Source organism: Pristiophorus japonicus, chromosome 15 (genome assembly GCF_044704955.1).
Source record: "Pristiophorus japonicus isolate sPriJap1 chromosome 15, sPriJap1.hap1, whole genome shotgun sequence".
NCBI classification, from domain to species: domain Eukaryota; kingdom Metazoa; phylum Chordata; class Chondrichthyes; family Pristiophoridae; genus Pristiophorus; species Pristiophorus japonicus.
Window position 1 is genome coordinate 8,394,745 of NC_091991.1, and position 27,892 is coordinate 8,422,636.

At 48.6% G+C, this 27,892-nt stretch overlaps 1 protein-coding gene across 1 annotated transcript in view; it reads left to right on the forward strand.

The window, feature by feature from the left end:
• syt1a (synaptotagmin Ia) overlaps window positions 1–27,892 on the forward strand; it is a 126,594-nt gene that overhangs the window by 72,547 nt on the left and 26,155 nt on the right. The window contains exons 4-6 of the mRNA XM_070901539.1: window positions 3,785–3,952; window positions 10,956–11,123; window positions 24,321–24,438. Coding sequence (XP_070757640.1) covers window positions 3,785–3,952; window positions 10,956–11,123; window positions 24,321–24,438 — 454 coding nt within the window. The remainder of the gene's footprint in view (window positions 1–3,784; window positions 3,953–10,955; window positions 11,124–24,320; window positions 24,439–27,892) is intronic.

Sequence of the window (27,892 nt, forward strand, 5' to 3'; positions counted from 1 at the left end):
CCTCTAGGTTACGGCACTTCAAGTGCACATCCAAGTACTTTTTAAATGTGGTGAGGGTTTCTGCCTCTACCACCCTTTCAGGCAGTGAGTTCCAGACCCCCACTGCCCTCTGGGTAAGTAAATTTCCCCTCAAATCCCCTCTAAACCTCCCCCCAAATACTTTAAATCTATGCCACCTGGTTGTTGACCCCTCTGCCAAGGGAAACAGGTCCTTCCTATCCACTCTATCCAGGCCCCTCATAATTATATACTCCGCAATAGGGTCTCCCCTTAGCCTCCTCTGTTCCAAAGACAACAGACCCAGCATCTCCAATCTTTGCTCATAGCCAAAATTCTCTAGTCCAGGCAACATTCTTGTAAATCTCCTCTGCGCCCTTTCCAGTGCAATCACATCTTTCCTGTAATGTGATGACCAGAACTGCACCTCAACCTCCTCTGTTCCAAGGAAAACAAACCCAGCCTATCTAATCTGTCCTCATAGCTTCGATTCTCCACTCCGGCAACATTGTTGTAAATCTCCTCTGTATCCTCTCCAGTGCATTCACATCCTTTCTGTAATGCGGTGACCAGAACTGCACGCAGTACTCCAGCTGTGGCCCAACCAGTGTTTTATACAGTTCAAGCACAACCCCCTTGCTCTTGTATCCCATGCCTCGGCCAATAAAGGTAAGCATTCCGTATGCCTTCTTAACCACCTTATCTACCTGGCCTGCTACCTTCAGGGATCGGTGGACCTGCACTCCAAGGTCTCGCTGTTCAACACGGGGAATGCAGGGTCCGTGTTGCGATTGGTCAGCCCGACACTCTGCTCGGGTGCCGGCCTGTTGGCACGGCCATCCCCGCTCCCCTTTTGTTAAGTATGGAAGAACTCCACAAGACTGAGTACTGTGAGCGAAAACTGATGTGACCCTAGTGTCTTTAATACAACTCCAGAGTGCCTAAGTAACATGGCAGACAACCTTTGCACGAGGTGTGCAGGTAATCCTTGGGCCTCCAACAGTTGCGCCCTCTGGTGGCAAATCTTACACAGTTACAATGTTTACAGACATAACACCATTCATTACTGCAGAGTTTTCAGCTTGGACCCCGCCCATTTAATTAAGAGAAGAGCCCCCTCCTACATGGCAGCACTATGCAGCCCAGTGCTTAGCATCTACACCCCCGCTCCTGACCAGTCCGCCCAGGTAACGCCCCAGAAAGGAAGTGGAGCGCGTTATTTTGCGGTAACCCCAATTACTCGCGAGAGGCGAGATTTCTGCCCCTGGCGAGCATCGGCACCCAATCTTTTCCCCCTCCATTGTCTTTCACCTGCCAACAAAACTATTAAATTGGGAAAGGCAGTGAGCGCGTTGTTTTGAGTAGAGCAAGATTTGATCCCTGCCCACAACCATTGATTTTGGTTTGGCGCATGTCGTAACATCTGAAGAACGGTGGCTTTGGAAATCTGCGCCTGAGGTACTTTTAGCATCGACTCCCATCCGCAATGCTGAGAGATCGGCCATAAGAGTGTCCCGGCTCAGTCAATACGTTCTCTCTTAATCTCTGCGGCTTCCTTACAGAGGAGAGAAGGTGCAATCAAATCAGTCAGGCCTTGCTGCAGAAGTGGAGTTGATCTTTTACACGAGAACAATAGGACCGAACTCCTGGCATCAGGCCCGTCATAATTCGGGCGAGCTTCGGGCATCAATTAGGTGTCCCGATGCATCCCTCAAGGTAGGGGCCTAACCTATTGCGGCCTGAGCCGCGACCTGTGGGGAAGAGGGGTTGGGGGAACTGGTCCTGAGGGTGGGGAATGGGAATGGAGCTTCTGAGTTCCACAAAAGAGGACATTTCTGAAAGTATTGGGGCCTTTTTCCCGAGCGGGTTGAACCAGCGGTCCCTTTAAGAACCCCCCTTTTCAGGCCCAGTCGGAGTTTGCGAAACACTAACACCGGAAACAAATTTACAAGTCCGGCTCGGAAATAACAGGCAGGCACAAGGACTGCCTAAAAAAAACAGGACCCTGACCACTTTAGTTCAAGCGGCCAGTGTGGATCAGTTATCGTTGCATCCCTTTCACACCCAGTGTCAACTCTACGCCTCAAAATCTTTCTACTGTAGTGCCAGCTATGGCTCAGTGGGTATCATACTTGCCTCTGAGTCAGAAGGTTGTGGGTTCAAGTCCCACTCCAGAGACTTGAGCACATAAATCCAGGCTGACATTCTAGTGCAGTGCTGAGGGAGTGTCAGAGGTGCCATCTTTCGGATGAGACGTTAAACCAAGGCCCTGTCTGCTCTCTCAGATTGATGTAAAAGATCCCATGGCACTATTCGAAGAAGAGCAGGGGAGTTATTGTCAGTGTCTTGGTCAATATTTATCCCTCAATCAACATAACAAAAGCAGTTTATCTGATTATTATCACACAACTGTTTGTGGGAGCTTGCTGTGCACAAATTGGCTGCCACGTTTCCCACATTACAACAGTGATTACCCTTCAAAAAGTACTCATTGACTGTAAAGCGCTTTGAGATGTCTGGTGGTTGTGAAAGATGATATATAAATGCAAGTCTTTTGTTCTTTTCTTTTCTCCCTCAACAGTTTCTTTCCCAATAAGCGCAGATAAACGACGACACATGGTGCCGAACTATTGTCGAAAGCGGTCATTATTACTGAGGGAATCTCAGTATTTTGCTCCTAACAGACTTCCCTTAAAAGATCAATCTTCCTCACTGACTCGTCATTGCATTGCAGAAACATCCAATAATAGTAACACTCAGCGCAGCCTACGGATTTCGTCCGTCTCCCGGGACCCATTGCAAATGATTAGAAATGGGTTTGAATGAATTTCCTGCCGTCTCTTGTAATAATGTCAGTCTCGAGGGTACATTAATGAGGTGCATTTGTATCTGACTGTGGACCTCCTAGCCATTCTGCTTCTGCCTTTTCTGATGCAGGAAAGCACCATGTAAGATCTGTGCCGCCCCAAAGAAAATTGGCAGTATGCAAGCACAAATTAGTTTAATGTTTAAAAATACCACGAGCTGTTTGAGAAAATCGAGGGGGGAGGGGAGCGTCCAGGCACTGTGGAATGCATCAATAAAGCACAGCTAATTTTCATCCAAGGTTCTATTTATATTTTGCAGCAAACTGCATCCAAAGGAATGTTGATCATTGATTAAATCTGCGGTTATTTTTCCAACACAAATTGATAGTTAACCTCTGCAGCAAATAATATTTGGTTGAGTTAGACAGCTGTCACTCAAGATAGCATGACATCAATTAGTTTTCTTCTGAGATGTAATTACGTTCATGATTTTGAATTGGTTCTGGGAGTCCAGTTTATTACAGGGCTAGATTGTTGTCCATCAATCTGTGGCAGTGATCAGATTTAAAAGCCGAAGCCAGGAGAGAACCTTTGATTGAAACAACCCGACACTTGTGTTGGTAAAGTACCAGTATCTAAACAAAAGCAAAACACTGCGGATGCTGGAAATCTGAAATAAAATCCCTGTTTTCTTACATTCCATCACTGCCGCCCCTGCCTTCAGCCATCTTTCCCCAAGCTCTGGAATTACCTCCTTTAACCTCTCCGCCTCTCTCTCTCCTCCTTTTAAGAGTCGGCTTAAAGCCCACCTCTTTGACCAAGCTTTTGGTCACCGGGCCTAATATCTCCTTATGTGGCTCAGTGTCGAATTTATGTTTGATTTACACTCCCGTGAAGCCCCTTGGGATGTGTTACTATGTTAAAGGTGCTATATAAATGCAAGTTGTTGTTGAATGATGTTTCTTCGTGTCGTACTGCAGCTGACAGTGGGGATTATCCAAGGTGCCGAGCTGCCTGCTCTGGATATGGGAGGGACGTCCGATCCTTATGTCAAGGTCTTCTTACTGCCCGACAAGAAAAAAAAGTACGAGACGAAAGTTCACCGAAAGACGCTGAATCCAGTTTTTAACGAGTCCTTCATCTTCAAGGTAATACGAAGGGGTTGTCTTATGAAGAAAGGTTAAGCAGGTTGGGCCTATACTCACTGGAGTTTAGAAGATTGAAAGGTGATCTTATTGCAATGTATAAGTGTTGTGTATGCAATAACTGTTAGACTGAGTACTGTTTAACTCCAAGAGGTATAACCTTGGCTCTGCTTTATTAAGGCTCAAAGTGACTAATATACAAAATGGCTGGCCTTTTGTGCAGCCCAATGGCCTCCAACAGTGATGCCATCTAGTGGCTAGTGATCCCAAAAGTACATACATGACAATAAGATTCTGAAGGGGCTTGATGGGGTAGATGCAGAGAGGATGTTTCCCCTCGTGGGGGAATCTAGAACTAGGGGCCATAGTTTCAGAATAAGGGGCCACCCATTTAAAACTGAGATGAGGAGGAATTTCTTCTCTCAGAGGGTTGTAAATCTGTGGAATTCTCTGCCCCAGAGAGCTGTGGAGGCTGGGTCATTGAATATATTTAAGGTGGCGATAGAGAGAGTTTTGAACAATAAGGGAGCCAAAGGTTATGGGGAGCAGGCAGGGAAGTGGAACTGAGTCCATGATCAGATCAGCCATGATCTTATTGAATGGCGGAGCAGGCTCGAGGGGCCAAATGGCCTACTCATGCTAATATTTCATGTGTTCTTATGTTCTAACTCACAGAATGTAATCTGCGATGAACGAACAGTGAGTAGAGTTGTCCAAGAGAAATTGACAAACAATCTGTCGCGTTTAATATTTAAATATATCGATTGCTACTATGAGAACAACCAACATGAGCCATGTTTCAATGAGTGAGATGGCTTAACCCCATTAGAAAGATTTTGCATCAAGTTTCTCTCGCCCTCACTCTCTCTCTCAAATGTCTTAATGCAGAAAGCTTCATCTCACAGGCATTTCCTGTCACACTTCTCTGTCACACTTCAAGCGCCACATTTCCATTTCTAAGTTACACAAACAAAAGGTACAAAGAAATAAAGTCAGTCAGTCAGTCATTTGTCTCATAATCATGGAGAGATGAGGTCATGTATTCGCGCCCACAGTGCCTGTCCGCCATACTTCAGTGCCTCAGCGTGGATTCCATCTGCTCCCGTAGCCTTGTTGTTTTTAAGCTGTCTTATGGCTTTTTCTACCTCGTGCAGTGCTGGGGTTTTACTGAGGTGGTGGCGGGTACCATGCTCCGCGATGGAGTCGAGAACACTCAAGTCAAAGGCAGAGTCTCGATTTGAGGAGGTCTTTGAAGTGCTCCTTCCAGCGGGCCTTGACTGCCTTGGTGTCCTTGATGAGTGTTTCCCTGTTCTTAGCCAGCAGTGGGATGGGGTCCTGGGTGTTTGGACTGTAGGTGGCCTTGACTGCGATGGAGAATCCTTGCACGTCTTGGCTGTCGGCCAGTTGCTGTATCTTCTGTGCTTTCTCCATCTGTTCTTTAGGTCCTGAGTTTTTTGTTTGACCTTGGCCTTAAGCCGTCTGTAATGCTGCCTTGCTGCTCCCGAGTTGGGTTGTTGTTTAAGGCTCAGAAATGCCCTACGCTTGCGACCTATTAGCTCTTGGATCTCCTGGAGTCAACAAGCTCCCTGCTGGAGTGGAACTAAACTATAGAACCAGTGGGAACCTGTTCAAACTTTTTCGTCTCCAGGCCAGGTCCAAGAGCACCCCAACCTCTGTGGTTGAGCTACAGTATGCAGACAACGCCTGCGTCTGCGCACATACAGAGGCTGAACTCCAAGTCATAGTCAGTGTATTTACTGAGGAGTACGAAAGCATGGGCCTTACGCTAAACATCCGTAGGACAAAGGTCCTCCACCAACCTGTCCCCGCCGCACAGCACTGCCCCCACAGTCATCAAGATCCACGGCGCGGCCCTGGACAACGTGGAACTCCCATACCTCGGGAGCCTCTTATCAACAAGAGCAGACATTGACGACGAGATTCAGCACCGCCTCCAGTGCGCCAGTGCAGCCTTCAGCCACCTGAGGAAAAGAGTGTTCGAAGACCAGGCCCTCAAATCTGCCACCAAGCTCATGGTCTACAGGGCTGTAGTAATACTTGCCCGCCTATATGGCTCAGAGACATGGACCATGTACAGTAGACACCTCAAGTCGCTGGAGAAATACCACCAACGATGTCTCCGCAAGATCCTGCAAATCCCCTGGGAGGACAGACGCACCAACGTTAGCGTCCTTGACCAGGCCAACATCCCCAGCATTGAAGCACTGACCACACTCGATCAGCTCCGCTGGGCAGGCCACATTGTCCGCATGCCTGACACGAGATTCCCAAAGCAAGCGCTCTACTTCACTGCAAACGAGGCAAGGATAGACAGAGGAAACGCTACAAGGACACCCTCAAAGCCTCCCTGACAAAGTGCGACATCCCCACTGCAACCTGGGAGTCCCTGGCCAAAAACCATCCTAAGTGGAGGAAGTGCATCCGGGAGGGTGCTGAGCACCTCGAGTCTCATCGCCGAGAGCATGCAAAGACCAAATGCAGGCTGCCGAAAGAGCGTGCGGCAAACCAGTCCCACCCAGCCTTTCCCTCAACGACTATCTGTTCCACCTGTGACAGGGACTGTGGTTCTCGTGTTAGACTGTTCACTCACCTAAGGACTCATTTTTGGAGTGGAAGCAAATCTTCCGAGGGACTGCCTATGATCATAAGCATAGAATCACACAGCGCAGGAGGCCATTCGGCCCATCGTGCCTGTGCCGGCTCTTTGAAAGAGCGATCCAATTAGTCCCACTCCCCCCGCTTTTCCCCCATACCCCTGCAAAGCTCTCCCCTTCAAGTATTTATCCAATTCCCGTTTGAAAGTTACTATTGAATCTGCTCCCACCGACCTTTCAGGCAGCGCGTTCTCGATCACAACAACTCGCTGAGTTGAAAAAAATTCTCCTCGTCTCCCTCTCTGGTTCTTTTGCCAACTATCTTAAATCTGTGTCCCTCTGCTTACCGACCGTCCTGCCACTGGAAACAGTTTCTCCCGATCTACTCTATCAAAATCCTTCTTGATTTTGAAAACCTCGATTAAATCTCCCCTTGACCTTCTCTGCTCTAAGGAGAACAACCCCAGCTTCTCCAGTCTCTCCACATCACTGAAGTCCCTCATCCCTGGAACCATTCCAGTAAAATCTCCTCGGCACCCTCTCCAAGGTCTTGCCATCCTTCCTAAAGTGTGGTGCCCAGAATGGGACACAATACTCCAGCTGACGCCAAACCGGTGACTTATAAAGGTTTAGTGTAACTTCCTTGCTTTTGTACTCGACGCCTCTATTTATAAAGTTAACATTTGTCAAGGTATGTAAAGGATTGATTTAGAACCACTGTGGAGTAGATCTTATCTTAACTTCATGCTTTCACCCATTTTTCATTGTTAATCAAATTCAGAACAAAATAAAATTGTTGTGCCCGGTGAGTTTAATGGTGTTATTTTTTTTGCACAATATCAGCATAATTATTTTCTCAGATATTCCAGAATGACAGCACTGTTGATAATTAGAAGCATTTTCGAGGTCAGATGTTCACTCTATATCAATTATTACATTTTCTTAATGGGATGGAAGCCCTGCAGACTCCAGACAGGGTTATTCTTTACACTGACGGCAAGACAGAGGGGGAAATGTCACAGAGAAAATCAGGATAATGTCAAGCCTCAATGTGAAACAACTCCTGCTGATTCAAGCTGTTTGAAACATAAATAATTCCAAGTGAGCTGACGTATTGTCACAGCACTGACTCCAGGTGTATTATTTACAGCCGGAGTTCCAAATTATCAACATCCATCATCAATGGAACCAGTTCGTGCAGGGGCAGAGTGGGGGGGGGGGGGTAACTGGGGTGGGGGCAGAGTGGGGGGGGACTGGGTTGGGGGCAGAGTGGGGGGGGGACTGGGGTGGGGGCAGAGTGGGGGGGGGGGGGAACTGGGGTGGGGGCAGAGTGGGGGGGGGGACTGGGGTGGGGGCAGAGTGGGGGGTGGGGACTGGGGTGGGGGCAGAGTGGGGGGGGGGGGAACTGGGGTGGGGGCAGAGTGGGGGGGGGGACTGGGGTGGGGGCAGAGTGGGGGGTGGGGACTGGGGTGGGGGCAGAGTGGGGTTCGGAGTGGAAGCCGGAGGGGGTGTGGGGGACAGAGTGGAGGGGGGGTGAGGCAGAGTGGGGGGGGGGGTGGGGGCAGAGTGGGGGGTGGAGAGGGGGCTGGGGGCAGAGTTGGGGGGGGAGGCCAGAGTGGGAGGAGTTGGGGCAGAGTGGGGGGTGGGTGCCGGATTGGGGGGGCAGGGGGTGGAGGAGAGTGCCAGGGTAGGGGGGCCGGGGGCGGAGTGGGGGGGGGGTGGAGTGGGGGGGGGGTGGAGTGAAGGGGAGTGGGGGGGGGGTGGAATGAAGGGGAGTGGGGGGGTGTGGGAGGGTAGAGTGAAAAGGGGAAAATGATATATGTGCTGCCATAGGCTTGTTAGAATCATAGAATGATACAGCACAGAAGGAGGCCATTCGGCCCATCGTGCCTGTGCCGGCTCTTTGAAAGAACGGTCCCAATAGTCCCGCTCCACCTGCTCTTTCCTCATAGCCCAGCAAATGCTTTACCTTCAAGTATTTATAAAATTCTCTTTGAAAGTTACTATTGAAACTGCTTCCACTGCTCATTCAGGCAATGCATTTCAGATCGAAACGCCACATTGGATATACGGCCCAGAAACAGGCCATTCGGCCCAACCAGTCCATGCCGGCGTTTATACTCCACTCGAGCCTCCTCCCGTCTTTCCTCATCTAACTCTATCAGCATAATCCTCTATTCCCTTCTCCCTCATACGCTTGTCCAGCCTCCCCTTAAATGCATCGATACTATTCGCCTCAACCCCTCCCTGTGGCAGCGAGTTCCACATTCTCACCCCTCTCTGGGTAAAGAAGTTTCTCCTGAATTCCCGATTGGATTTCTTGGTGACTATCTTATACTGATGGCCTCTAGTTGTGCTCTTCCCCACAATGTGGAAACATTCTCTCTGTATCCACTCTATCAAAACCTTTCATCATTTTAAAGACCTCTATTAGATCACCTCTTGGCCTTTTTTCAAGAAAAAAGAGACCCAGCCTGTTCATCCTTTCTTGATATGAAAAGGGTGCATTACTCGTTGCATTAAATGAAATGTCATTCTTTTGCCAATTACCTTAAATCTGTGCCCTCTGGTTACCGACCCTCCTGCCACTGGAAACACTTTCTCCTTATTTCTCAGGCTGGAGGGGCTGAAGTGACCACACTTCAAAAGTCCTTCATTGGCCATGAAGTGCTTTGGGACATCCTGAGGCCATGAAAGGCGCTGTAGAATGCAGTTTCTTTCGCTCTTTCTTTCCTTCTCTCTTTCTCTCTCTCTTTCTCTCATTCGCTCTTTCTCTCTCACTCTTCCTCTCTCTCTATCTCTCTTTCTCCGTCTTTCGGATGCGACGTTAAACCGAGGCCCCGTCTGCTCTCAGGTGGAGGTAAAAGATCCCATGGCCACTATTTCGAAGAAGAGCAGGGGAGTTATCCCTGGTGTCCTGGGGCCAATATTAATCCCTCAATCAATATTACTGTTTCTGGGTGCTTGCTGTGCGTGAGTTGGCTGCCATATTTCCTATATTACAACAGTAACCACACTCCAAAAGTACTTCGTTGGCTGTAAAGTGCTTTGAGACGTCCTGTGGTCATGAAAGGCGCTATATAAATGCAAGTCTTTCTTTTTTTTCCATTACTCTATTTCAACCCTTCATAATTTTGAACACCTCTATCAAATGTCCCCTTAATCTTCTCTGCTCGAAGGACGACCTCTCGGTCATCTCAGGGAGATTCCGTCACGTGATTTATTTGGGACAATCTGATTGATCATTTTTCACCCAGTTCCATTGACAGTCGGGAGAAGCAATCTGCACGATGCATTTAAGGTGAAACTCGATAGACACATGAGGGTGAAAGGAGAGTGCGCCTCAAATATTAACCTAATTATTAATATTAATATAAAACTAGGGTCTACAAGTATTAGATGGTCTCTAATAAATCCAATTCAGAAGAAATTTCTTCACCCAGAGAGTGCTGATAATGTGGAACTCACTGCCACAGGGAGTGGTTGAGGTGACTAACAGCCGTGGCTCAGTGGGCAGCACTCTCGCCTCTGGGTCAGAAGGTTGTGAGTTCAGGTCCCACTCCAGGGACTTGAGCACAAAAATCTAGGCTGACACTCCCAGTGCAGTGCCGAGGGAGTGCTACACAGCCGGAGGGTCACTGCTGAGGGAACGCTGCATTGCCGGAGGTGCAGTCTTTTGGTTGAGACGTTAAACCGAGGCCCCGTCTGCTCTCCCAGGTAAAAGAGCCCACGGCCACTATTTCAAAGAAGAGCGGGGGGGAGTTATCCCCAGTGTCCTGGGGCCAATATTTATCCCTCAATTATCACTAAAAACAGATTATCTGGTCATTATCACATTGTTGTTTGTGGGAGCTTACTGTGCACAAATTGGCTGCCGCGTTTCCCACATTACAACAGTGATGACACTTTAAAAGTACTTCATTGGCTGTAAAGTGCTTTGGAACCTCCTGAGGTTGTGAAAGGCCCTATATAAATGCAAGACTTGTTTTCTTTTTAGCCGCATTTAAGGGGAAGCTGGATAAACACATGAGGGAGAAAGGAATGGCACACTTGCCTGAGATCTGTCCTTATATACCTGTCTGGGACAGGTACCCAGTGTCTCCTGCAAGTGCACTCCTGGTGGTAAGGTAAGCTTGTGGTTACAGGTCATCTCTGGTTACAGTCATGTATAGCATGGTAAGATACAGTTATGTACAGTAGTGTGAGATACATGACAGAATAGAAGGATATGTTGATGGGGTGAGATGGAGAGGGGTGGGAGGAGGCTGGTGTGGAGCATAAACACCGGCACGGACCCCATGGGCCGAATGGCCTGTTTCTGTACTGTACGTTCTACGGGATAATGTGATTTTCTTATTCACACTGAGTTATTTTTTCATTTTCTCACCTAGATTCCGTACTCAGAACTGGGCGGGAAAACTCTGGTGATGGCAGTTTACGACTTTGATCGGTTCTCCAAGCACGACGTCATTGGAGAGGCGAAAGTGCCGATGAATACAGTGGATTTCGGCCACATAACCGAGGAATGGCGGGACCTGCAAGGAGCTGAGAAGGAGGAGGTTAGTGTTCGAGCTTAGTACAGACACAACACATATGCAGGCTGGATTTTCGTCCTTGATGATTTCGGGGCGGTAATGGCGGCGGGGCAGTAAAGCTAGCGCCCGGGAACAGTTTGCGCCTCAGTCAGTAACATTGGGCGGCTGGGCCCCGGGTCAGGGGGCGTAGCGCTAAGGGAAGCTTTGTACACCTCTCTCGGGGCGTTAGCACGGGAAACTCCCGAGCTAAAGAGCCGGGCCGGGAGCGCTCCCAGAGACGCCTGGGGAGGGGTGGGGGGGAACTGAAAAAAACTCCACGAAAACATTCCCGAAACATTGCCCACGCCACAACAAAAAAAATCATTAAAAGAATTAAAAGAGGCAACAATCACACTTACCTCAGGAGTCCATTACTCACCTCTCCACTGTCGGTGTCATTGGACCGCCCGATTTCCCGGGCGGTCACTACGGGGCACACTGCGGGGCGGACGGGTCGGGCAGGAGTCAAAGCTCGCGCCGGTGTCACAACAGGGGGCGTTGCACACCGGGCGCAGTTCATCCGGGCGGTGCTGCTCCGCGCCGCCGCTAAACCGGACCCGAGGATCGCCGCAGGGCGCTGGAGGCTGACCGCCCGCCCAGAACACCTTACCCCCCCCCCCCGCCATTGCCGCCGCTCCGGGGCCAAAAACGGAGCGCAGAGGAGCCGAGAAATACAAAGTGATCACGGCTGACTTCCTATTCCAATTCCTACATCGCCAATCAATCTTTTAACACTTAGCACTTCAGTCATTTGTAAAATATCATTCCTCACTTGCAGTTCTGTATTAAACCAGTCCATGATCTAACTGGCTCCGTGCTGCAGGATGAAGGGTGTGCTGCATTGCCAGCGGTGTCGTCTTTCAGATGAGCCATTAGCATGAGGCCTGTGTAACAAGCGGTAAAAGATCCCAAGGCGTTATTTGAAGATCAGGGTACGATCTGCCCGGTGTCCTGGTCAACATTCATCCCTCAACCAACAGATTAACTGGCCATTTATCTCCTTGCTGTGTGTAAATTGGCTGCTGTGCGTGCGCACACTATGGGCTGGAACCTATTTCAGGTCTCAATTGGCCCCAGAAATTGTCACCTCTTTCCCACCCAGAAACCGGGAACAACTTGCACCAGGTTTATTCAGCGAAAGGAGCATCAAAGCTGAAGATGAGAAGACGGAAGGTGCAAATTGGCAGCTGCGGGAATGCTGTGGGTGAATGGCGGGCCAAAGATTCAGCAGCTGGGAGTGTGAAAGAGCAGTTTTCAGTGACTCAGTGCAGAGTTTCTTTCAGGGACTGAGTCCACAGGAGGTGGAGTTGTGGGCAATGAGGGGTACAAGGTTAAGGGGTGGGGGGGCCGTGCAGATAGGGAGGAGCAATTACGTGGAGGGAGGTGTTTAGGGAGGACTGGGGGGCAGTGAGCTCAGAGGAGAGAGGACGTGGTGAGTTGAGATGGAGGTTAGAATCACCGAGGATGAGGAGTCACTCGAGTAGAGGCTGAAGGAGGAAAGGATGGAGGATATCTTGGGGAGAAACTCGGGGTGGGGCTTGGGGAGGGAGGGTGGGGATGATCTAGATCAAGGATGTTAAAGAAAAGGTGAGAGAGGTGGAACAAGGTGAGAAGCTCAAAGGATGAGAGACCAAGGGGTGATCTTTGGTGATAAAGGCCACATTGCCACTGCGATGGTTTGGGGGGTGGGGGGGACAGTGATTGGAAACTACAGCCAGGCGGGGAGGCTACAAAACAAAGAGTCTGCATCCATCTTGTCAAGCCCCCTCATTATCTTATAGGTTTCGATAAGATCACCTCTCATTCTTCTGAACTCCAATGAGTAGAGGCCCAACTTACTCAACCTATCTTCATAAGTCACCCCATTCATCTCCGGAATCAACCTCGTGAACCTTCTCTGAACAGCCTCCAATGCAAGTATATACTGTCTTAAATACGGAGACCAAAACTGTACGTAGTACTCTAGGTGTGGCCTCACCAATACCCTGTACAGTTGTGCGGTGAGGCTCCTGTATGGCTCAGAGACGTGGACCATGTACAGCAGACACCTCAAGTCGCTGGAGAAATACCACCAACGATGTCTCAGCAAGATCCTATAAATCCCCCTGGGAGGACAGACAGACCAACGTTAGTGTCCTCGTCCAGGCCAACATCCTCAGCATTGAAGCACTGACCACACTCAATCAGCTCCGCTGGGCAGGCCACATTGTTTGCATGCCAGACACGAGACTCCCAAAGCAAGCGCTCTACTCGGAACTCCTTCATGGCAAACGAACCAAAGGTGGGCAGCGGAACCGTTACAAGGACACCCTCAAAGCCTCCCTGATAAAGTGCAACATCCCCACTGACACCTGGCCAAAGACCGTCCTAAGTGGTGGAAGTGCATCCGGGAGGGCGCTGAGCACCTCGAATCTCATCGCCGAGAGCATGCAGAAATCAAACGCAGGCAGCGGAAAGAGCATGCGGCAAACCTGTCCCACCCACCCCTTCCCTCAGTGACTATTTGTCGCACCTGTGACAGGGACTGTGGCTCTCATAATGGACTGTACAGTCATAAGAACTCATGTAAGAGTGGAAGCAAGTCTTCCTCGATTCCGAGGGACTGCCTATGATGATGATGTACAGTTGTAGCAGGACTTCTCTGCTTTTATATTCCATCTCCCTTGCAATAAAGGCCAACTTTTAATTTGCCTTCCTGATCACTTGCTGTACCTGCATACTCACTTTTTGTGTTTCATGCACAAGGACCCCCAGGTCCCTCTGTACTGCAGCACTTTGCAATTTTTCTCCATTTAAATTATTATTTGCTTTGCTATTTTTTCTGCCAAAGTGAATAACCTCACACTTTCCCACATTGTACCCCATCTGCCAAATGTTTGTCCACTCACTTAGCCTGTCTATATCCCTTTGCAGAATGTTTGTGTTCTCCTCACAACTTGCTTTCCCACCCATCTTTGTATCATCAGCAAACTTGGCTACATTACACTCGGTCCCTTCATCCAAATCATTAATATAGATTGTAAATAGTTGAGGCCTCAGCACCAATCCTTGCGGCACCCCACTAGTTATTGTTTGCCAACCGGAAAATGACCCATTTATCCTGACTCTCTGTTTTCTGTTAGTTAGCCAATCCTCTATCCATGCTAATATATTACCCCTAAGTAAACTTTTATCTTGTGCAGTAACCTTTTATGTGGCACCTTATCGAATGCCTCTGGAAATCCAAATACACCACATCCACTGGTTCCCCCTTATCCACCCTGCTTGTTACATCCTCAAAGAACTCCAGCACATTTGTCAAACATGATTTCCCTTTCATAAAACCATGCTGACTCTGCTTGATTGAATTATGCTTTTCCAAATGTCCCGCTACTGCTTCCTTTATAATGGACTCCAACATTTTCCCAACGACAGATGTTAGGCTAACTGGTCTATAGTTTCCTGCTTTTTGTCTGCCTCTTTTTTTAAATAGGGGCGTTACATTTGCGGTTTTCCAATCCACTGGAACCGCCACAGAATTCAAGGAATTTTGGTAGTTTACAACCAATGCATCCACTATCTCTGCAGCCACTTCTTTTAAGTCCCTAGGATGTAAGCCATCAGGTCCAGGGGATTTGTCCGCCTTTAGTCCCATTATTTTACCGAGTACTACTTCATTACTGATAGTGATTGTATTAAGTTCCTCCCTCCCTATATAGCCCCTTGATTATCTACTATTGGGATGTTTTTAGTGTCTTCTACCGTGAAAACCGATACAAAATATTTGTTCAACATCTCTGCCATTTCCCTGTTCTCCATTATTAATTCCCCAGTCTCATTCTCTAGGGGACCAATATTTACTTTAGCAACTCTTTTCCTTTTTATGTACCTGTAGAAACTCTTACTATCTGTTTTTCTATTCCGTGCTAGTTTAGTTTCTTAATCAATCTTCACTCTCTTTATCCTTTTTTAAGTCGTTCTTTGCTGGCTTTTAAAAGTTTCCCAATCCTCTGGCCTCCCACTAGTCTTGGCCACATTGTATGCCCTTGTTTTCAATTTGATACCATCCCTTTTTTACTTAATTAGCCACGGATGGTTATCCCATGAATTAATTAACAAATGCCCTTGAGCCAAATTTCAGTCACCACCAGGACACGTGGTCCTTCGTGATGTGTACTTGGGTCACTGTACAGAATATGCACTGGGGTTACTTTTCTGTCTTATATACATGTGCAGAGAGTATTTATACGTTGTTTCTGACAAGCTGCCCATTTTGTATTGTTTCGGTTGATGCCGGGTGCCATGACAAAAGGTAGCATATGGCAGAGTTATGCCACTGTGCCTCGTGATGTCAATGGAAAGGTTTGGTTTCACTGCATACTGTTAACTGTATGTGTTAGCCATGACTCAGTGGGTAGCACTCTCTCACCTCTGAGTCAGAAGGTTATGGGACATTAAACCGAGGCCCCGTCTGCCTTCTCAGCTGGACGTAAAAGATTTCATGGCTCTGTCTTGAAGAAAAGCAGGGGAGGTCTCCCCGGTGTCTTGGCCAATATTTATGCTATAAATGGTATGTTAGCCTTTATTGCAAGGGGGTTGGAGTATAAGAGCAAGGAAGTCTTGTACAGGGCCTTGGTGAGATCACAGCTGGAGTACTGTGCACAGTTTTGGTCTCCTTATCCAAGAAAGGATATAATTGCCTTGGAGGCAGTGCAACGAAGGTTCACTAGATTGATTCCTGGCATGGGGGGGAATTGTCCTGTGGGGAGAGATTGAGTGGAATGAGCCTAAATTCTCTAGAATTTAGAAGAATGAGAGGTAATCTCATTGAAACGTGTAAAATTCTTAGAGGTCTTGACAGGGTAGATGCTGAGAGGTTGTTTCCCCCTGGCTGGAGAATCTAGAACCAGGGGCCACAGTCTTAGGATAAGGGGTCAGCCATTTAAGACAGAGATGAGGAGAAATTTTCTCTCAGAGGGTGGTGAATCTTTGGAATTCTCTCCCCCAGAGAGCTGTGGAGGCTCAGTTGTTGAGTATATTTAAGACTGAGATCAATAGATTTTTGGACTCTAAGGTAATCAAGAGATATGGGGATCGGACGGGAAAGTGGAGTTGAGACCAGGATCAGATCAGCCATGATCTCATTGAATGGTGGAGCCGAATGGCCTACTCCTGCTCCTGCTCCTAATTCTTATGTTCTTCAATCTTCTATCATCATCATCATTAAAACAGATTAATTCTTCACACAGAGGGTGGTAGAAGTGTGGAACTCTCTCCCACAAAAAGCAGTCGATGCTAGCTCAATTGATCATTTAAATCTGAGATTAATTGATTTTTACTGGCCAAGGGTATTAAGCGATACAGAGTCAAGGTGGGTAAATGGAGTTAGGATACAGATCAGCCTTGATCCCATTGAATGGCAGAATGGACTCGAGGGGCTCAATGGCCCCTCTTATGAAGAAGAGCAGGGGCGGGGATGGAGGGGAGAGTGGTGGAGGTTGGGGATGGAGAAACCCAGGGCGGGGGACAGGAGGGGCCACATTGCAGCGGAGGTCTGGGGGGATGTGAAGTGTGTTGGAGGGGTGGGCCTGGGGGCTCTGTGCCTCGGTGCGGGGAGTGTTCGGAGTGGGGTGGACGGGCTGACTGCGCAGATGGCGGTTGGTGGATGTGGTGTGGTTGGCGTCGCGGGGGCGTGGCTCCGGGGTGGCCGGGACTGGGGGCTCGACATCCGGGGGTGTTCGGCATTTGGGAAGGAGTCTGACAGGACAAGGCGGGGGGAGTGTTCCCGGTGTTGGGTGGGTCCGGAGCCGGGGGGGGGGGGGGGGCGCACGCTCTTGGGATGGGGGGGTTGGCTGTTTGGGGCTGGGATTGGGAGAGTTCTTCACTCGGGGAGTTGTTGGCCTGTGGGGTTCCCTGCTGCGGAGAGTTGTTGATGTCAGTTCATTGGATATGTTCGGGAGGGAGTTGGATGTGGTCCTTGCGGCTGGGGGGGGTCGGTGGGGGTGTGGAGGGGGCGTGGGGGGGGGAGGTGCTGGGGTGGGTGATCAGCCATGATCTTATTGAATGGCGGTGCAGGCTCGAAGGGCCGAATGGCCTGCTCCTGCACCTATTTTCTATGTTTCTATGTTTCTATGTTTCTCCCCGGTGTCCTGGCCAATATTTATCTCTCAACCAACATCAGTAAAACAGATTATCTGGTCATTATCACATTGCTGTGTGTGGGAGCTTGCTGTGCGCAAATTGGCTGTCGCATTTCCCACATTACAACAATGACTACACTCCAAAAATACTTCAATGGCTGTGAAGGGACACTGAGTCACATAAGGAGACATTAGGACAAAAGCTTGGTCAAAGAGGTAGGGTTTTGAGGAGAGCAATGTGGAGAGGTTTAGGGAGGTAATTCCAGAGCTTAGGGCCCAGGCAGCTGAAGGCACGGCCACCAGTGGTGGAGCGATGGAAGTCGGGGCCAGAATTGGAGGCGTGCAGAGATCTCGGAGGGTTGCAGGACTGGGAGCAAATATAGGTCAGCAAGCATAGGGGTGATAGGTGAATGGGACGTGGTGCGAGTTTGGATAAATCACTGGCTGGACCTCAGCTGGCGTTGTGTCCAATTCTTGATAAGCTAAGTGTAGCATTGTTGATCCTTTTGTGTCTGTATGTAAATACAGTGCTGTCGTGATATATTCCATTGACAGTAATATAAAGGCAAATCCACTTACTTGTGTTTTTCGTCCTATTATTAATGAACCTCTCAGATTGAATTTCATTTTGCATTTTTAGAGTCGCTCTGTTCAATCACTCAAAGGTATCCTGACAGGATAGAGTCTAAATCACATCCTTGTTGTCACGTATTGTTAGCATAGATCTATGACAAAAATTAATTTTGTTTCATGCTGGAGCCTGCACAAGCCTGGTGTGACATTGAGTAATGTTAGCAAGCCGAGGGCAAAGTGAGTGAGCCGAGCCACAAAACACAATGAGATTGGGACCGTTTGAGCTTATCAACAGGCTGCGGGCCATTCAAGGAGAGGGAGACAAAGGGAGAGAGGGGGGGACAAACAAGAAAGAAAGATAGAGGGAGGGAGGGGAAGAGAGAAAGAGGGGGAAGGAGAGAGAGATAGAGAGGGAACGAGAAAGAGGGAGGGAGAGAGGGGAATAGAAAGAGAGGGAACGCAAGAGAGATAAAGAGAGATAGAGAGGAAAAGGAAGGGAGTGAGAGAGAGAGAAAGAGGGAGGGAGAGGGAGGGGAAGAGAGAAAGAGGGGAAGGAGAGAGATAGTGAGGGAGAGAGGGGAAAAGAGAGAGAGGGAACACGGGAAAAAGGGGGAAGGAAAGAGAAAGAGGGAAAGAGAAAGAGGGAAGGAGAGAGGGGGATAGAAAGAGAGGGAACATGAGAGAGATAAAGAGATATAGAGGGAAAGAGAAATAGGGAGAGAGAGGAAGAGAAAGGGAGTGAGAGAAAGAAGGAGAGAGAAGGAGGGGAAGTGAGGGAGCCAAGAGAGGGGAGCAAAAGAGAGAGAGATATATAGAGAGGGAAGAGAAATAGGGAGGGGAAGAGAGATATTTAGAGGAAAAGAGAAAAAGAGGGAGGGAGAGATGGGGGAGAGAGAGAAAGAGTGATAGAAAGAGGGAAGCAGAAAGAGAGCAAAAGAGAGAGAGGGGAGGAAAGTGAGAAAAAGTTGGATGGAAAGAGAAAGAGAGAGAGCAAACGAGAAAGAGAGTAAAAGGGAACGACAGAGAGCAAGAGAGAAACAATTGCTGGTTAATGTGGAGGATGAGGACTATTGGTAGACTGGCTTCTGGGAAGAGTTTGTTTTGTGGGGGACTTGGCCCTCTACAACAAATAACAACAACAACTTGTATTTATATAGCGCCTTTAAGCTAGTAAAACGTCCCAAGGCGTTTCACAGCAGCGTTATAAGACAAAACAAATACATTTGACACCGAGCCACATAAGAAGAAATTAGAACTGGTGACCAAAAGCTTGGTCAAAGAGGTCAGTTTTAAGGAGTGTCTTAAAGGAGGAAAGAGAGGTAGAGAGGCAGAGAGGTTTAGGGAGGGAGTTCCAGAGCTTGGGGCCCAGGCAGCAGAAGGCACGGCCACCAATGGTGGAGCGATTATAATCAGGGATGCTCGGGCGGGAAGCATTAAATTCAGATGTTCCATCTAATTTATTATTCATTCTCGGAGTGTGCCGTCCCTCTTTGCCCAGGTTCAATACTGAGTGTCTCACTCGACCATTTCAGAGGGCAGTTATGAGTCAACCACATTGCTGTGGGTCTGGAGTCACATATAGGCCTAGACCGGGTAAGGGGGGAAGGTTTCCTTCCCTAAATAATATTACGAGTGCTCCCTGGTCAGTTTTTCCCACTCGTACCAGATTTTTATTGATCCTGATTTGTTTTAATTGGATTCAAATTCTCAAACAGCCGTGGTCAGATTTGAACACTCGTTCTCTGGACTCCTCCTCATCATCATCATCATAGGCAGTCCCACGGAATCGAGGAAGACTTGCTTCCACTCTTGAAGTGAGTTCTTTGGTGGCTGAACAGTCCAATATGACTACAAGTCCAGTAACGTAACCACTACATAAATGTACCCTCTCTTATGTTGGAGCAATACTGACCTGCCACTATGAGAAAGAACTTGTATTTTTATAGCAGCTTATCACAGGAAATAAATGACTTTTTCCCACCCATCTTTGTATCATCAGCAAACTTGGCTACAGTACACTCGGTCCCTTCATCCAAGTCATTAATATAGATTGTAAATAGTTGAGGCCCCAGTACCGATCCCTGCGACACCCCACTAGTTATGTTTGCCAAGTGGAAAATGATCCATTTATCCCGAATCTCTGTTTTCTGTTAGTTAGCCAATCCTCTATCCATGCTAATATATTACCCCCAACCCCATGAACTTTTATCTTGTGCAGTAACCTTTTATGTGGCACCTTATCGAATACTTTCTGAAAAAGCAGTGAAGTCCTGCTCCAACTGTACAGGGCGTTGGTGAGGCCACACCTGGAGTACTGCATACAGTTTTGATCTTATTTAAGGAGGGATATGCTTGCATTAGAGGCAGTTCAAAGAATGTTCACTCGGTTGATTCCTCAGATGAAGGGGTTGACTTATGAACAAAGGTTGAGTAGGTTGGTTATTTACTCTTTGGAATTTAGAAGAATGAGAGGTGATCTTATTGAAACATATTAGATACTGAGGGGGCTCTACAAGGTAGATACAGGGAGAATGTTTCCCCTCGTGAGGTAATCTAGAACTCGGGGCATAGTTTCAGAATAAGGGGTCGCCCACTTAGAACTGAGATGAGAAGGAATTTCTTCTCTCAGAGAGTTGTAAATACGTGGTATTTTCTTCCCGAGAGAGCTGTGGAGGCTGGGTCATTGAATATATTTAAGGCGGAGATAGACAGATTTTTGAATGATGGGGGGGTGAAGGGTTATGGGGAGCGGGCGGGTAAGTGGAGCTGAGCCCATGATCAGATCAGCCATGATCATATTAAATGGTGGCGCAGGCTCGAGGGGCAAAATGGCCAACTCCTGCTCCTATTTCATGTGTCCATCTTCGAATAGTGCCATGGGATATTTTACGTCCACCTGAGAGGGTAGACAGGGCCTCGGTTTAACGTTTCATTCGGAAGGCAGTCACCTCTGACAGTGCAGCACTCTTTCAGTACTGCGCTAGGAGTGTCAGTCTGGATTATGTGCTTAAGTCTCTGGAGTGGGACTTGAACCCACGACCTTGTGACTCAGAGGCGAGAGTGCAACGCCCTGATGCCAATGGTGGAGCGATGAAAATCGGGGACGCGCGAGAGGCCAGAATTGGAGGAGTGCCGAGATCTCGGAGGTTGTGGGGCTGGAGGAGGCTACAGAGGAAACATAGAAACATAGAAAATAGGTGCAGGAGTAGGCCATTCGGCCCTTCTAGCCTGCACCGCCATTCAATGAGTTCATGGCTGAACATTCAACTTCAGTACCCCATTCCTGCTTTCTCGCCATACCCCTTGATCCCCCTAGCAGTAAGGACCTCATCTAACTCCTTTTTGAATATATTTAGTGAATTGGCCTCAACAACTTTCTGTGGTAGAGAATTCCACAGGTTCACCACTCTCTGGGTGAAGAAGTTCCTCCGCATCTCGGTCCTAAATGGCTTACCCCTTATCCTTAGACTGTGACCCCTGGTTCTGGACTTCCCCAACATTGGGAACATTCTTCCTGCATCTAACCTGTCTAACCCTGTCAGAATTTTATATGTTTCTATGAGGTCCCCTCTCATTCTTCTGAACTCCAGTGAATACAAGCTCAGTTGATCCAGTCTTTCTTGATAGGTCAGTCCCGCCATCCCGGGAATCAGTCTGGTGAACCTTCGCTGCACTCCCTCAATAGCAAGAATGTCCTTCCTCAGGTGAGGAGACCAAAACTGTACACAATACTCCAGGTGTGGCCTCACCAATGCCCTGTACAACTGTAGCAACACCTCCCTGCCCCTGTACTCAAATCCCCTTGCTATGAAGGCCAACATGCCATTTGCTTTCTTAACCGCCTGCTGCACCTGCATGCCAACCTTCAATGACTGATGTACCATGACACCCAGGTCTCTTTGCACCTCCCCTTTTCCTAATCTGTCACCATTCAGATAATAGTCTGTCTCTCTGTTTTTACCACCAAAGTGGATAACCTCACATTTATCCACATTATACTTCATCTGCCATGCATTTGCCCACTCACCTAACCTATCCAAGTCGCTCTGCAGCCTCACAGCATCCTCCTCGCAGCTCACACTGCCACCCAACTTAGTGTCATCCGCAAATTTGGAGATACTACATTTAATCCCCTCATCTAAATCATTAATGTACAGTGTAAACAGCTGGGGCCCCAGCACAGAACCTTGCGGTACCCCACTAGTCACTGCCTGCCATTCTGAAAAGTACCCATTTACTCCTACTCTTTGCTTCCTGTCTGACAACCAGTTCTCAATCCATGTCAGTACACTACCCCCAATCCCATGTGCTCTAACTTTGCACATCAATCTCTTGTGTGGAACCTTGTCGAACGCCTTCTGAAAGTCCAAATATACCACATCAACTGGTTCTCCCTTATCCACTCTACTGGAAGGGAGGGGGTGAGGCCATGGAGGGGATTTGAAAGCAAGGATGAGAATTTTAAGGTTGGAGATGTTGCCGGACCGGGAGCCAGTGAGGGTTCAGGAGCACAGGGGGGTGATGGGTGGATGGGACTTGAGACAATTCAGGTTCATGTTGTGAAATGGTGTGTGTGCTTCCCACGTTCACCTTTGGTTGTCGTGACGATCCCGTGTCAGAGTGGGGATGCTGTTGATCAGAGATTGATGGGGGGAGTTGTGCTCAGTGTTTCTCTGCTCTGTTCTATCAGCAGTTCAGTAACATTAAACTGATCGGGAATTTCCGCTGCGTGTTTTGGGAGCTCCCTTTTGTTTGCAGAGGCTGAGAGTCGTTGTGGCATTTCACCAGGTGGCTCACGTAACATAGAAACATCGAAACATAGAAAATAGGTGCAGGAGTAGGCCATTCGGCCCTTCGAGCCTGCACCACAATTTAATAAGATCATGGCTGATCATTCACCTCAGTACCCCTTTCCTGCTTTCTCTCCATACCTCTTGATCCCTTTAGTCGTAACTCCCTCTTGAATATATCCAATGAACGCAAGGTCTGCATGAAGCCAGTTCCCCACTTACTGAGGGAGTGCCGCACTGTCGGAGGGGCAGTACTGAGGGAACGCAGCACTGTCGGAGGGGCAGTACTGAGGGAACGCAGCACTGTCGGAGGGGCAGTACTGAGGGAACGCAGCACTGTCGGAGGGGCAGTACTGAGGGAACGCAGCACTGTCGGAGGGGCAGTACTGAGGGAACGCAGCACTGTCGGAGGGGCAGTACTGAGGGAACGCAGCACTGTCGGAGGGGCAGTACCGAGGGAACGCAGCACTGTCGGAGGGGCAGTACTGAGGGAACGCAGCACTGTCGGAGGGGCAGTACCGAGGGAGCGCCGCACTGTCGGAGGGGCAGTACTGAGGGAGCGCCGCACTGTCGGAGGGGCAGTACTGAGGGAACACAGCACTGTCAGAGGGGAAGCACTGAGGGAGCGCCGCACTGTCGGAGAGGCAGTATCGAGGGAGTGCCGCACTGTCGGAGGGGAAGCACTGAGGGAGTGCCGCACTGTCGGAGGGGCAGTACTGAGGGAACGCAGCACTGTCGGAGGGGCAGTACTGAGGGAGTGCCGCACTGTCGGAGGGGCAGTACTGAGGGAGCGCCGTACTGTCGGAGGGTCAGTACTGAGGGAGCGCCGCACTGTTGGAGGGGCAGTACTGAGGGAATGCTGCACTGTCGAAGGGGCAGTACCGAGGGAGCGCCGCACTGTCGGAGGGGCAGTACTGAGGGAGCGCTGCACTGTCGGAGGGGAAGCACTGAGGGAGTGCTGCACTGTCAGGGGGAGGGGGGACAGTACTGAGGGAACTGCACTGTTGGAGGTGCCGTCTTTCAGATGAAATGTTGAACCCAGGCCCCGTCTGCTCTCTCAGGTGGATTTAAAAGATCCCATTGCACTATTTTGAAGAAGAGTAGGGGAGTTCTCCCCGGTGTCCTAGGGCCAATATTAATCCCTCAACCAGTATCACTTAGAAACAGAGTATCTGGTCATTATCCATCATCATCATCATCATCATAGGCAGTCCCTCGAAATCCAGGAAGACTTGCTTCCACTCTAAAAGTGATTCTCAGATTACCGTACAGTCCAATACGGGAATTAGAATCTCTGTCACAGGTGGGACAGACAGTGGGTGAAGAAAAGGGTGGGTGGGACTGGTTTGCCGCACACTCCTTACGCTGCCTGCGCTTGTTTTCTGCATGCTCTCGGCGATGAGACTCGAGGTGCTCAGCGCCCTCCCGGATGCACTTCCTCCACTTAGGGCGGTCTTTGGCCAGGGACTCCCAGGTGTCGGTGGGGATGTTGCATTTTATCAGGGAGGCTTTGAGGGTGTCCCTGTAACGTTTCCTCTGCCCACCTGGGGCTTGTAGGAATTCCGATTAGAGCGCTTGCTTTGGGAGTCTTGTGTCATTATCACAGTGGTGCAATTGTCACAATGGAGCAATTCTATCGATCGGATATTGAGTGATGTGACTGTAAATCCCGTGTCTGCCCTGTTGATTTGCGTACACAGCAGGAGAAGCTGGGCGATATTTGTTTCTCTCTTCGCTACGTGCCGACTGCTGGAAAATTGACAGTGGTGATCCTGGAGGCAAAGAACCTGAAGAAAATGGACGTGGGAGGTTTATCAGGTAGGCAACAGTATTTGTTTTAAGCTGCTAGATCAAAGTCTTATATGGCACAGCACTGTAACTTTTACTGTGATTACTCCTGGCTAGAAGACATAAAGGAAGGGCTTAATAGAGGTTAGAACTAACTGGACAGCCTGCGAGTGAACTGAAAAGTAGAGAAGTTTTGTTACACTTGTATAGAACCTGGGTTAGACCACTCTTGGAGTACTGTGCACAGTTCTGGTGTCCATATACCTGGGTTAGATCACACTTGGAGCACTGTGCACAGTTCTGGTCTCTATATACCTGGGTTAGACCACAATTGGAGTACTGTGCACAGTTCTGGTGTCCATATACCTGGGTTAGATCACACTTGGAGCACTGTGCACAGTTCTGGTCTCTATATACCTGGGTTAGACCACTCTTGGAGTACTGTGCACAGTTCTGGTGTCCATATACCTGGGTTAGATCACACTTGGAGCACTGTATACAGTTCTAGACTCTATATACCTGGGTTAGATCACACTTAGAGCACTGTGTACAGTTCTGGTCTCTATATACCTGGGTTAGACCACAATTGGAGCACTGTGCACAGTTCTGGTCTCCACATACCTTGGTTAGACCACACTTGGAGCACTGTGTACAGTTCTGGTCTCCACATACCTTGGTTAGACCACAATTGGAGCACTGTGCACAGTTCTGGTCTCCACATACCTTGGTTAGACCACAATTGGAGTACTGTGTATGGTCTCCATAATTTCCAAAAGGATATAAAGGCACTGGAGAAGATGCCGTAAAGATTCACAAGGATGATACCAGAACTGAGCGGTTATAACCATCAGGAAAGATCAAACAGGCCGGGGCTCTTTTCTCGAGAAATGTGAAGGCTGAGGGTTGACCTGACCGAGGCCTTTAAAATTATGAAGAGATTCGATAGGGTAGATGTAGGGAAGATGTTTCCACTTGTGAGGAGTCCAGAATTGGGGCTATAGATATAAGAAAGTCACTAATAAATCCAATCGGGAATTCAGGAGAAACTTCTTTACCCAGAGAGCGGTGAGAATGTGGACCTCACTAACACAGGGAGTGGTTGAGGTGAATAGTATCGATGCATTTAAGAGGAAGCTGGATAAACACACGAGGGAGAAAGGAATAGAAGGATATGTTGATGGGGTGAGATGGAGAGGGGTGGGAGGAGGCTCGAGTGGAGCATAAACACCGGCATGGACCTAGACAGGCTTGAGGAGTTGAATGGCCCACTTCTGCTCCTGGGATGAGGGTGATGCTGGCAAGGTAGCTTTGTTTGCCCATTCCTAGTTGCCGTGGAGGTATTAAGAGTCAACCGCATAGTGTGGGAATGGAGTCACATGTAGACCAGACTGCATAGGGCTGGCAGGTTTCCTTCCCTGAAGGACATTAGTGAACCAGCTTTCATGGTCACTTTTTTCTCGTGCTAGCCTACAAATGACTAGATGTATTGAACTCAGTTTCATAACTTTCCATGCTGGGTATTTAATGCAGTGTAGTAAATCTATATTACTGTATATATATATATGTACGTCAGTGATAGCACTTTGTCCTCTGAGTCAGAAGGATCGTGGATTGAAGTCCCACTCCCGAAACTTGAGCCCGTAATCTAAACTGACACTTCCGGTGCAGTACTGAGGGAGCGCTGCACTGTCGGAGGTGCCGTCTTTCAGATGAGACGTTAACCCAAGGCCCCGTCTGCCCTCACAGGTGGACGTAAAAGATCCCATGGCACTATTTTGAAGAAGAGCAGGGGGAGTTCTCCCCGGTGTCCTGGGGCCAATATTGATCCCTCAACCAATATCAGTAAAACAGATTATCTGGTCGTTATCTCATTACTGTTTGTGGGAGCTTGTTGTGCACAAATTGGCTGCTGCGTTTCCTTCATTGCATCAGTGACTACACTTCAAAAAGTACTTCATTGTCTGTTTCTCTCTCTAGTCCTCTACCATTCAGTCTTTCTCTCTCCTATGTGAAGTTTCCTGGAAGGTTTCTAATGTTGAAGAGTAAGTTGCGTCTCCTTGAATTCGAACCATTTACCAAAGTGCACAGTTTACTTAATCAACTTTGTCTGAGTAACTAACCGAAACCGCCTATTTCCGCCTCTGTAACATCACCCGTCTCCGCCCTTGCCTCAGCTCATCCGCTGCTGAAGCCCTCATCCATGCCTTTGTTACCTCTAGACTTGACTATTCCAACGCATTCCTGGCCGGCCTCCCACATTCTACCCTACATAAATTAGAGGTGATCCAAAACTCGGCTGCCCGTGTCCTAACTCGCACCAAGTCCCATTCACCCATCACCCCCTGTGCTCACTGACTTACATTGGCTCCCGGTTAAGCAATGCCTCGATTTCAAAATTCTCATCCTTATTTTCAAATCCCTCCATGGACTCGCCCCTCCCTATCTCAGTAATTTCCTCCAGCTCCATAAACCCCCCTGAGATGTCTACATTCCTCTAATTCTGCCCTCTTGAGCATCCCTGATTATAATCTGTGCCTTCTGTTGCCTGGGCCCCAAGCTGTGGAACTCCCTCCCTAAACCTCTCCACCTCTCTACCTCTCTTTCCTCCTTCAAGACGCTCCTTAAAACCTACCTCTCTGACCAAGCTTTTGGTCACCTGCCCTAATTTCTACTTGTGTGGCTCGGTGTCAAATTTATTATCTCATAACACTCCTGTGTAGCGCCTTGGGACGTTTGACTACATCAAAAGGCGCTATATAAATACAAGTTGTTGTTATCAATCCCTCCCCCTGAGAACTTGAATTTAGTCACCCCAAAATCTCGCTTTTAATACAAGCCACCTGCAGTGGTCTCAGTTGCTAACCTTGCTACCCTCTCTCTCAAGATCGGTGAAATCCATCAACGCACTCAACAATGTGCATTCGGACTGCGCCGGAACAGAATTTTTGATCAATCAAAGCCATATTAAATAGAAATACTGAATATATAATCAACTCGGCTCCTGTAGCGTTGCCGAGGCTGTTAGTTCGGGCCTGGGGCACTGTTGCGATGCTTGTCTCAGGTGGAAGTGTGTTTAGCCTGGCCTGTCCCTTTAAGAGCAGTGTCCGAGTACTTCCTGAGGGGCGGTGAGCTGAACAGACACACTCCGAGGTCAGTTAGAGGTTAACCGAGGAAAGCAACTCCGCAGATTGAAAACTGTCTCGCCCTGACTCTTGGGGCCAGGATCAGAAAACCCCGCAGGCGGCGACAGGCTTTCCATCTCTTTTTTAGGAACACATTTGACATTTTCAAGTGCGAAGGACCCGCACGATGACACTCTTGGCATTGCTCATGATTAATTGTGAAGATACGCCATTTCATAACAGTAAGGGTGTTAACAAAGTGTGACAGGAACTGTGTGTGATATTTGTAGGAAGTGCACACGATATTCAATACTTGTAATATTTGATAGATAGACAGAGACAGACAGAAGACAGACAGACAG